This window comes from Hydra vulgaris, chromosome 08, assembly GCF_038396675.1.
Source record: "Hydra vulgaris chromosome 08, alternate assembly HydraT2T_AEP".
Taxonomy (NCBI): Eukaryota; Metazoa; Cnidaria; class Hydrozoa; order Anthoathecata; family Hydridae; genus Hydra; species Hydra vulgaris.
The window spans coordinates 27,930,497-27,943,371 of record NC_088927.1 but is presented as its reverse complement, the minus strand read 5'-3'; the positions used below and the strand labels follow the sequence as shown (position 1 = coordinate 27,943,371).

General features: G+C 26.1%; 1 protein-coding gene across 1 annotated transcript in view; it reads left to right on the top strand.

Annotated features, from left to right (window-relative positions):
- LOC136083199 (uncharacterized) overlaps positions 1 to 12,875 on the top strand; it is a 75,468-nt gene that overhangs the window by 28,936 nt on the left and 33,657 nt on the right. Inside the window, exons 5-6 of the mRNA XM_065802605.1 lie at positions 12,273 to 12,509; positions 12,601 to 12,850. Of these exons, the coding sequence (XP_065658677.1) occupies positions 12,273 to 12,509; positions 12,601 to 12,850 (487 nt within the window). The remainder of the gene's footprint in view (positions 1 to 12,272; positions 12,510 to 12,600; positions 12,851 to 12,875) is intronic.

Below are 12,875 nucleotides of genomic sequence, written 5' to 3'. Positions count from 1 at the left end.
ATGACACAGTAGTACCGATAACAAATTAAAGCCTTTTACTTGATTTCAGTTTTAATTTACGTTTTTGCAATTTTTTAACAATTTTTATGATTTAAATGAGTTTTTTTGCATGTAAAAAGTCAACTTTGCGTCTCTTTTATATAAATATTATATAAATAGATTAAGAAAGTAGTAACACGAGAGATCACTTAGTAACATTTGTGCGCATAGTGTAACCCGAGGGCATTTCTTGTAACATCAGGCTTAGGATGGTACCGAAAGAGTGTTTAGAAAACGTTTAAAAGACATTTAAAATACATTTAGAACGTAACTTTTAAAAACAAATGCCCGCTGGGAAGACCTTCAAATATTTTTTTAAAGAGCCGCACAATCGCAAAGTAGGTCAAGAAGTACAATAAAAGTTCTGAGGGTGCGTATAAGCGTAAGGGTGTTCAAAGGTCCTTGAAATCTTTTCAATAACATATTTACTGTATAACTGAAAACCTACAATTACTTACAAATCCTGGGATTATAAAAAAGGACGGGATCCCGGGATCGAAACCGTTATGCTCAATAAGGTGACAGTAGTTTTTGGTTGGATATTTTGGTTGGAATATTTCATAAGTGAAGTTGTGACAACATTAATGTCAAGAGTTATAGCTTTCAACATTTAATAATATAGTAATAAAGTATTCTAATTTGTCCTATTAATTATTTAACCTATTAAAAAGAAATTATTAAATAAACAAATTTCAAATATTTTTTTATTGCTTTCATTTACTTGCCAATGATAATAAATCGCCTTGAATTGTAGAGATGGTTTTTACAAAGCACGTGCTTTCCTGTTTTTTATTTCGTTCTTCTCTCTAATCGATTTAGTACACCATATCTAGAATGTTTAGGCAATACATCGACAGACTTACCTTGACTACTTATAAATAACTTGTAACTGTTCCTCAATAACTAAATAAATGAATATAATATATATATAAAATAAATGAATATATATATATATATATATATATATATATATATATATATATATATATATATATATATATATTTGTGTGTGTGTGTAAAACAATAACGATTCAGAAAAAATTAAGCTACAAAAAACTTAATTTTAAACAAGAAGTTTTTTATTTATCTTTTAGATTCTCATCACATCAACACTGATTGATTTCCATTGCAACAACACTACCTGTTTGAATATGAAAATCAAATATTAAATTAACAAAATTAAACAGCAAAAAATTGGCAATATTAAAATAAAATATTTCGCAATATACCTATTATATATAATATAAAAAGTCAAACCTACTAAAGATCAAATATGTCACTGCTTTTCTTGTTAAATTTTAATTTGCTATTCTGCTATTTTCAATAAATATTACTAAATTATAACTAAATAAATAATATTTTGATTAATCATAATAATTACATTTAACGTAATAATAATAATTATTATTTGAAGTCATTATTTTTAAAACTTTTTAAAATTAAATTTATATGTAAATAAAAACTACAAAGGTATAGATTAACCAATACTTCATTAAAATGCATAAAAAGATAAAAAAAACATCATCTACTTTATTCATAAAAAAATCATCATTTACTATATGCACAGAAAAACTCAATACCATAGCGTATAATAAATAAAAACTGCTTTAGTATTATATTTAAATTTTAAAAGTAAACTTTAATATTTGACACACATAACATAAAGACAAATAAAAAATATGCTACTAAATTTTAATATCAAGAGTACATTACAATGCCTTAAAGTTCTTTTGTCTTTCTGTTCTCATCTTTACAATCAACGATTGAACCCCAAACTGATTTACAATATTAACTAATTCTGGTTGACTTTCTAAAGTTGAAATAAACTTACTTTTAACAATAGGCTCATTTGAAAATATAACTGATGATAGACACTTGTATATAGGTCGATTATCATCTTCTGTAAATTCTTTTCTTATTCTTTTAAATGAGACTTCTGGAGATGGTGCAACCTAATCAAGATTAGAAAAATCGACAGTTTCGACATGCTCTGCACTTTCCAATAACTTATCATTTATATGTCTTTTTTTTCTTTTCTATCTCTAAAACTATATATTTTTTTAAAAGGTTCAGGTTTTTCTTTCTTATTTTTTTCTTCAACAATTTCATCATTTTTTTCAACTCTTTCAATTGTAGGCTAAATTGAGAAATGAACTTTTTCAACAGTTGGTATGGATCCTGCAGTTATATTTCTTTTACGGATTGTATGCCTTACTTTATCTAATACTTTCTTCAAATCACAATCTGCACCTGTAATCTTTTTTCGAACATCTGCTATTGTAATCAAGCCTTTGCTTATTTCATCATTAAACAAATCCATAGTAGTGTCTATTTTATCTGTGGCGCCTTTTAAAACTCCATTAGTTGATCTTTGTACAGAAGTTAACGCAGTACATGTGCTTGATGCAGAATTTTGTGTGTCATACAATGCATAATTTGTTTCAGCAACTTTCAAGCTGTGACACAAGTGTTGTGCTATTTTTTCCTTTAAATGAGGAAATTGACTATGTACTTTAGTTGTAGTGTATTTCCTCACCAGGGTTGGATTCATTGCAGAAGAATCTGAATTTTTTTTGCCCAAAGCACGGTTCCAAAATAGAGTAAAATGAGAGGATGTCATTGATGAATCCATAGCTACACCACTGAAACTTAGAAAAACAGGTTCCGTATCAGTTGGCTGAGATATGCCTACAAACTTATTCCTGAGAAACTCTATGTAAACAGCAACTTCATTGTACAGTTCTACAGTCATTTCTATGTTGGCAGGTCCTTTGTAGCTTGTTTTGTGTTTTTTAACACTGACTGATCCCACCATCTGGACTCTGCAGCCAAATTACAAAACTAAAAATTGTTCTTCCTCAGATGAAGCCATGTAAAAAATCTGCTCATCATCATCAAAGTCAACAGATGAATCTTCAGAATCTTGTTCAGTAGCTGACTGAGTATCTCTTTTACTTCTAAGATCATGTTCAACACTTAAATTATTTTTAGAATTATTTTCTAATCTTTTTTGAAGATATTTTACACCAAGCCAATCATCGTCCTCGCTGTCTGAAGCCAAAAAATTGCTTTCACTATGAATAGCTTTAGTGAAATTATTTTCTAATAACTCTTCATCCTCTGTAGATGAAGAATCAGAACTTGAATCATTGTTTGACTCTTTATCACTAGTTTTAAGAACAGGTCTTGCAAGCTAGTTGCTCTTTGAATTTCCTCTTTTTTTTTAAACCATGAAGTTGTCTTAGATGGTTGTTCAATCTTTTAACTTCTTTTAGGCAATGAGAAAAACCACATATTTGTTTTTTGTAGTGACGGATCTTTGATCGTCTTTTAGAAGGTGAGAGCACCTTTCTCGGAAGGTTAAGATCAAAATCTACTCTAGCGTTTTTTGCTTTTAGCGTATCCCAGACTTGTTTTTTAGACATTAAATGTCTGTCTAGATGTGATACTCTCCTAACAATAAAAAATACTTTAAAGCTGATGAAAGTAGATATAATATGAAAGTAGAAAATAAAAAACAGTTTTTAGTTTATGTCTTATTATAAATACTTAATACTTAGACAAAACTTATATACTTATTACTATATTAAATTATTAAACTTTCTTAAAATTTAAGTAAAAGTATTGAAAAATACTTTCATAACTTTGTTAAGAACCTAAATAAGCTATAAATTCATACAATTTAATAGGTGGAGATATAAATTATAAAAATAATCTTTGATATTATCTTAGTTATAATAAAAAATTATTTATTAAGATACTCACTCATTACATTTAGGACATTTAACTTTCCGACGAGTTTTAACCTCTTTTGAACCGGAATTTTTTGAAGCAGAAGCTTTGAGTTTTGAAATAACCTTTTCAAAAAACAACAAGAAAAATAGTTAAAACTTTTTCTGTGATTTTCCACGGCACAAAATTTAAAAGTAGTCTAATATAATTGTCTTTTTATCAACTTTTAGCAATTTGTTATTGATGTAGATATATGAAAATTGATATAAAGATGATAATAAAAGATAATAAAAAAAGTGTCACTGTAAAATGTTATTTATACAATGAATTTATCTGCATAATCCGAATTATTTTTGTGAAAATGTAGCTGACATGTTCAATTTGTTGTTGGTTAGTTTTTATCATTTAATGAATATAAATTATTTAAGAAATTAACGAATGAACTTTTGCAATTTTCATGTAAAGTAAGTTAACAAAAACATGATAAAAAAATGTATATCAAATTATATAACTATATATTAGATAATGATACATATATCAAAATAAAAAATACCGTTGATGCAGCATGGAAATCATCATTTTCAAGAGCTCTCATTATTTCAATTTTCATGCTTAATTAAATAAAGTTTATAAAATAAATAATTTTTAAGTTAATAGGATTGGTTAGAAAAAAAAAAGTTATATACAGGATATCTACCTTTCATTTGACACCTGTGAAGCTGCTTTCTTTTCCAAAGGTTTATTCCTTTATGTCAATATAAAAAAATACAACTTATATATTTAAATTATTAAGTAAATAAAATTATTCTACATTTTTTGTAACTAAATTGTAAAATAAATAAAAAAATTATTCTGATCTAACTTTGCAGAAAAAAACTTCTCCAAAAAAACTTCAGCCTAAAAAATAATTTTTTTAACGTAAATACCAAAAATAAAAACAAAAAATTTATGAACAAACAATTTTTCAAAATATTATAAAATGAGAATTTAAAAAAAAAAATAAAAAATATAAAAAAAAAAATTTGTTACTTGTTAAAATTTTTAAAATATGATTTTTTTACCTGAATTCTGGACCACTGCATAAATTTTGAATAAAGACTAACAAAGCATTCTGGAATAATAACTTTGTAGATGTAATCGTTGTACTGAAAAAAAAAAATGAGAAAAATTACATAACTATTGAAACATATATAATTTAATTGTGTATTTAATTATACCTTAGTTTCACAAAAATTTGAGCCTAATGCCATATATAAAAAATTGGATTGATCCTTAGACAGCAACTCAACAAAATTTGATCTATTTTCAAAATTGATCATATTTTCTAAAAAAATTTAAATACACACTAAAATAAAATAATTAATATTTTATTACCAACTTAAATTTATTATGATAATTTAGTTTTAAATTTATTATGATAATTTAATCTTTTATGCCAAATCATTTTATATTAAAACAATCTTTACTTTTTCGTGAACCTCCTTCTTTATATATGTTATGCCTATAACTATGCAACTATAAAATAAAAAAAAACAATTAAGTGCACAAGCATACTTGTTAATTGTTTCATTAAAAGTTGCAACCAATCACAAATTTATTAACTGTTCCTATTATATCCAAACTTTGATAACGTAGTGAAATTAATTTAGCAAAAAATTCAAACTTTTTATTTAAATACCATGTAGTAATAGTAGGGCCCTGCAAATCTGTATTTTTTGTTTCAAATCTCCAAAAAGCAGGTCTTGATTCAAGAAATGAATCAGCAATTAAAGGAAATCTGAGTTTAAACTATTTTTTTTAAATATATTTTTCATAAAATAAATATTTTAAAAATAAATTTTTTTTGGTGCTTTTGGCCTAGTTAATTGATTGATTAATAATGTATTTAAAGATAAATAACACTATTTCAATATGCCAAAGCGCTGAATATCTTAAAGAATCACAACAAAAACAAAATAAGAAAGGATTTAAAAAACTCAAATCATTTTTGATTTTCAAATTGAATCTCAAATCACTTACGATTAAAGACTTTTAAATTGAATCTTAAATCCTTTACGAAAAAACAATTTGATTCAAAATTTCAAAGATTCGCAGGGCCATAAGTGGTAGTACATCATAAAACTTATATATATAGCTAACAACTCGAATAGTATTTAAATAACTTGTTATCTGTTTTAACAAACTAAGATGAAAAACTATAAAATTATACTTTTCCAGAAAAAATCATTTTTTATGTTGAAGATGCAGCAATTTCATCAAACTCCTTTTTTGTAAATTTTTCCACAACTTAAAAAATATATATATATATTTATATATATATATATATTTATATATATATATATATATATATATATATATATATATAGAGAGAGAGAGAGAGAGAGAGAGAGAGAGAGAGAGAGAGAGAGAGAGAGAGAGAGAGAGAGAGAGAGAGAGAGAGAGAGAGAGAGAGAGAGAGAGAGAGAGAGAGAATAGTATTGCTATTAATTATTTAATGTTACTCATATAGGAGTTAATTATAATTTCCACAGGTTCAAATTTTACGCTTCGCGCTCTAAAGGTAATTTTTTTATTTAATTGTTTTAAAACTCATTTTAAACTTGTTTACTTTCATTATCAAAACGCGTAACTTGAGGGCTCAAATAGTAACGCTAGGGCTCAAATTGTAACATAAGGGCCCTTTGCGTAACATCAAGGCTCTTAAAACGTAACTTGAAGGTTCACACAAACTACTACTACTACTACTACTACTACTACTACTACTACTACTACTACTACTACTACTACTACTACTACTACTACTACTATTACTTCTACTACTACTCTACTACTACTACTACCACTACTATTACTACTACTATTACTATTACTACTACTACTACTACTACTACTACTACTACTACTACTACTACTACTACTACTACTAAAATCTTATTCTTTTGCTGTATCTGTCTCTGCATACTCAAAAAACATTTGTTTGTCTAGTTTTTTTTCCTGCACTTCAAAACTTGGGAACTATCTTCTATCTTCATGTTTTCCTGACTAATACAACCTACAACTTTTCATTTCTTCTGTCAATTGTTTTCTTGTGCTTTAACTCTATTCTTTGTTTTCTAGTAACTCCTAATAAAATAGTAGTTGTTTGTAGCCTTTTTGGGAGTGAATCAGAATTAAAAAATAAAAAAAAGTTAGCAGTTTGAATTATACACTATTGTAGCAACTACTTTTTTTCCTATGGAGCCCATAAACAATATCTGTTGAAGTGTTATGACGTGTAAGCTCTACTTATTCATTACTGCCTGTATGAACAAATGGACATAATTTATGCTTATTTATTCAGTATGGAAAGTAACGGCTAATCAACGGTCAATGACCACCCAAAATGAACACTTGCCGGTCATGGTTGACTGGTAGAAAAAAAAATTAGAGTTTTGAAAAATGTTTTACAAATAATCTGGATGTAATTTGAGAAACAATATACTAAAAGTATTTTAATATCATTAACATTTTGAAAAATCATTCAAAATAGTTTTGTTGACAAATATTACATGTTTGTTACGATTTTTTTCTTTACTTATTTAGATTAGTTTCATTTTATTGGTGGTGAAACTATTATTTAATAAATAATAAAAGTTCTTTTTCGTCCTTTTTTCATAAAAAATAGATCTGTCATAAATGATATAAATTATTATTTAAAAAAAATATGTTTACACATTATTTAAAAAAATAATAAAATAATAATTTATAAAAATTGCTGCATTTAACTAAGAACATTTTTCCTTTCATCTTTTATAGTCATCTTTTTTTTTACCTTTAAATATTTTATTTTCTTGCTAGTTTTTGCCGCTAATTACAATGAATGAATAAATAATTTATAGAGAAACTTATAATTAAATTATAATTGCTTGTTTGCGCTTTTTTTTCGGTAACAGGAATTTTAAAAATAAATACGCTACTGTTCATAATATTTTGGAATACCTTTTTTTAAAAATGCTTTTTTTTATTAAACTATTTTTTATGATTATTTTGCGCTATTAGATAATTTAAAAGTACTTTGGTTTAAATCCTTTATTAAAGATCATAAGGATAAAAAAAATGCTTAAGTGGGGAAAATTACATAAAAAATGAACCATCAATGGCTGTAAATGCGGACTGGCGTATTGAAGTTTAAAATCTTTGGTTTCAAGATGAGATTGTTAGTCTGGAAAAGAAAATCATTGACTTTATGACAAAATAGTGTATTATTGACTGTCTGGTGATTTTGTGAAAATAGAGGGAGTAATGACAAAAGTAATTTACTTATACACTTACAAAATTTTGCTCCACCTTCGGAAAGATGGGTTAATGAGAAGTTATTCATTTTTTTCAGAAGAAAATGACTTGAAGTGTAAATCTAAAACATGTTTTTTAAAAACTTGTTAAAGTTATTTAAATGAGTTGGAGAACAATCAAATATGAATAAAATGTCTTGTCAATCACAATCAACAATCATATATAAACAAAATGCCTTGTCAATCACAAGATCTCTCTCCTATCCAATTTTTACAGGAAGAATTAAAAGTAATATCAAATACTAATGCCTAATGAATGTGGATAAAACTTTTTAGTTAGTGGCATAAAATTGACTTTGACAAAATGGATAAGTCCTTAAGTAGTATGCCAAGAATATGTATGGCAGTTATTGTCGCTAAGAGTGATTAAAAGGCTAGTAAATTATAAACTAATCTAATTGGACTTAATATTAATTTTTTTGTAAACCTAATAAAAAGGAAGATGACATATAATTCAGGTACTTTTAAAATAAGATATCATAGTTTTACTTACTATTGGGAGAGAAACTGTAGACTTTGCTTACAGTTTTTCTACCAATAGTAAGTAAAACTATGATATCTTATATTATAAAGTATGACCCATCGAATAAATATGGACTGTAGTGTATATATTTAGTAAATAACTTTTTTTATGTAACATTAGTAATTTTTGTAGTAGTGTTTCATAAAATAATTGATTTCTTAGTATTAAGTAATCAGTTCAAATAGTAATTGCACAGATGTGTTAGTAAAATTAGTCTTAGCGAAATAACAGCAGTTTTTTAAATGATTTTACTAAGCAGAGATATAAAATGTGCAATAATTTTTCTTCTTTAACATTGTTGGGTTGGCAACTAAGTAATTGCGGATTTCATATATGGCTTTAGTTGAATTTTTAGGTTTTCTGACGTAATCAAAATCACAAACAAAATTTTTTTGATCGGTTGTGTAGTTTTTGTTTGGCGACTGTTGAAAAATGGAAAATCAAAATGAACATTTTTGTCATATTTTACTTTTTTATTTCCGTAAATGAAAAAATGCATCGCAAGCTCACAAAAAGTTATGTGCTGTGTATTGTGACGAAGCTTTAAAAGAATGAGAGTGTCAAAATTGGTTTGCTAAATTTTGTTTTGGTGATTTTTTACTCAAAGATGAAAAACGCTCTGGTTGTTCAGTTGAAGTTGATGACGACCAAATCAAAGCAATAATTGATTCGAATCGTTAAAGTACAACTCGTGAGATTGCAGAGAAGCTTCATGTATCACATACATGCATTGAAAATTGCTTAAAACAACTTTGCTATGTACTAAAACTCGATATATGGGTTCCTTAGCATCTGCAATTTGTTAAAGAACCGTAATGAAAATGATCCATTTTTAAAACAATAATAACTGGTGATGAAAAATGTCAATTGAAGAAAATCGTGGAGCAGGCCAGGTGAACCAGCTCAAACAATATTAATAGCTGATATTCATCAAAAGAAAGTTGTTATCCGTTTCGTGGGATTACAAAGGTATTGTCTACTTTAAACTTTTATCACCCAACCAAACGATCAATTCAGATGTCTTCATTGAACAACTAACAAAATTGAAGAATGCAGTTGAAGAAAAGCGGCTGGAATTAACAAATTGAAAAGGTATTATATTCCATCATGACGATGCAAGGCCACACACATCTTTGGTCACTCGGCAAAAATTTTTGGAGCTTGGTTGGGATGTTTTGCTACATCCACCATATATATAGTCCTGATCTTGTGCCATCTGATTACTTTCTATTTCCATCTTCGCAAAACTCCTTGAATGGTAAAAACTTCAATAATGATGATGATGTCAAATCATACCTGGTTCAGTTTTTTGCTGATAATAACCAGAAGTTTTATGAAGGTGGAAGTATGATGCTGCCTGAAAGGTGGCAAAAGGTCATTGCTCAAAATGGGCAATATATTACAAAATAAATTTATTTTGTTCCATGAAAAAATTGTCTTTTGTTTTCTATAAAAAATCCGCTATTACTTAGTTGCCAACCCAATATTATTATTTGAAAGTGTAGTATATAACAAAGAACATTTCTTCTAACTGTACTTTTTTTTATAGTAATTTAATGTTTTCATTTATTTTTCTTGTAGCTTTTCATGCTGTTTGTGACGTCATTGCAATAAATGATTTAATTTAAAATAAATTTAAAATTATCAATAACACGTTGGCACATTTTTTCTTCTCAATCCATCAAATGGTGGCGTCTAAAATGAGACAAACCACACTTTAATTTTTAACACAAGCAGGATTGGAATTGAAACCGCCTGTTAAAAAGAAAAAACTCTACAACAGAAATTCTATAAGCTTATAATTAAAAGATACATTTAAAAAAAATGGATTTTCAAATTATAAAATTTCTTTTACTAAATTAGTAAAAACTTCATTTTGTGTAACATAACTTAGTGATATAGTAGCTTTTCATAGAATGATTTCTTATGTATTTCGTATTTATTATGTTCAGTTATGAAGAGCTAATATTAAGGATTAAAATTTAAACAAAGAAAAAATAAAAACTACATAGAATGATTTCTTATAGTATTAAGTGTTCAGTTAACATTTTTAAAATGATTCAAAAAAATTAATTCTATATTAAAAAAAAAAGTTCAGCGTTAAATTTTTTGAATGTTATCAAATTTTCTTTTTTTAATTGAACGAAAATCTATGCATGCAAGAATTTTTTCAAAACTATTAACATTAGCAGGTAGTTAAAATGTTTGTTATTTGCATATTTCCATTTAAAAATACATTGATTTTATTTAATATTATTATTTTAAAAGGAATACAAGTTCCTTAATTTTGAAAAAAAGTTATTTTTGTATTTATTATTTTCAGTTCTGAAGAACTAATACTAAGATTAAAATTTAAACAAAGAAAAAATAAAAACTTTGACCATTCAAAAAAAAACAAGTGACTCAATTCCATGTTTTAGCTGGTTGATTAGGCCACTTAGCCTTCAATTTCTTATTTTCCATGCTGCTATTTTCACTAACTTCATTGAGGACTTTATTATTATCATATTAGTTAATAATATTAATTATTATCATATTAGTGAACTATTGAAATTTAAAACCTTCATAACATCTGCACTTTTGTTTAACTCGTATACACTTTTTTAATAAGGGATAGAAAAAAAAAATGTGTACACAAAGCCAAACTGTGTACAAAAAGACTAAGACCTCAAATACACTTTTCATCAGAAAGCTGGTATTACTTTTATTTTAAGGAATTAAATAAATAAAATAAACATTCTCAATGACAAAAAAAAACTACAGTTCATTCCTGGTAAGTCAAACACCAGTTAACTCAAACTTTTATTATCTCTGTTTTTTCTCTTAAAACCAAGAACATTTGCTTTACTTCATTTAAATCAAACATTTGTTGAACCATTTTCCTCGGTCCCTTGGTTTGAATTATTGGGAATAAACTGTATAATAATTCAATGTATTTTATGCTTTTGTAATGTTCATACTTAAGTGTATTTAAAGATTAAAAATAAAAATATGATATAATTATTTAGAGAAACTTAAATTTTTAATCTAAATAATTAATATAAGTTTTTTACAATTTCCAAAATTTAAAAAGCAAGAACAATTATTCAAATAACAATTATTATTAATAACTTAAGTTGATTTTAAGATTTGAACTAAAGTTTATATTATTTTCATAGTTAGGCTGTTGGTATTTACAACAGGGTCCATATGACAATCATTTTGTACTAATTAATAGTTCAAAAAATATATCCAATATTCTAAATCCATGAATTTCAATATCCCAGATCATATATTGAAAATAATTGGAAAAAATAAAATCCAAGAAATTAAAATATCCAATCTTAATGCAATTGTGTACAACAAAATAGCAATTAATACAAATTTTATAAAATCATAAATTATTAAAATGTTGAATCATGCATATGTGATCTTGTGCTAAGGTTAAGCTAAGGTTAAGTTAGTGCTAATCTTAAGCTAAGTTTAATGTGCTGCAAAATTAAATTTGTCTAGTTATTTCAGAAAACCGCTAGAGTAAGAAACCCACTTTAGTTTAAGAAATCTGATTTTTTGGGTGCAGATTTTTTTTTTAAAAATTAAGATTATTATGATCATTAGCTCTATATTTATTAATTATAATATTATATTTATTAATTATCATACTTTAGAATGGTTTTACTGGCTTTAATGATCAAAGTAACAACGCTGTACATGTTGATTTAATCAGAGAAAAAAATAATATTGTATTTAGTAAGTTAAATGAACATGCATCACTTACCAAAATTCTAACTGGACCTCCTAAAAATCCTCAAAATGATTTGTTTAATGGAAGCAAAGGTAATATAGATAAAAAACACAAAAGAGCTAGAAGATATGTTCTCCAAGGAACCAAATGGGATAAAAAAGTTAGGATTTTTTTTTTTTGAATTAAAAAAAAAAACTTACTAATAATGAAAAATTTTAAAATTTTATACTTATAACATTTTTTGTTTTTAGAATATTACTTGGAGACTTTTGGATGTTAATGATAAAATATTTTCACGCTATGATGCAGAAAATGCACTTCAAGAAGCTTTTAGTATTTGGGAAAATTATTCCGACTTGAGTTTTCAAAAACTTAATTTTAGTTTAAAAAGTGAAGCAGACATAGAGATAAAGTTTGTAGAAAGGTACCATGATGACCCATATCCATTCTCTGACAATTCAAAAGCCAGTGCACATGCTTTTTATCCTCATGATCAAAAAGGTATACTTAAAGTAATCGTAACCTT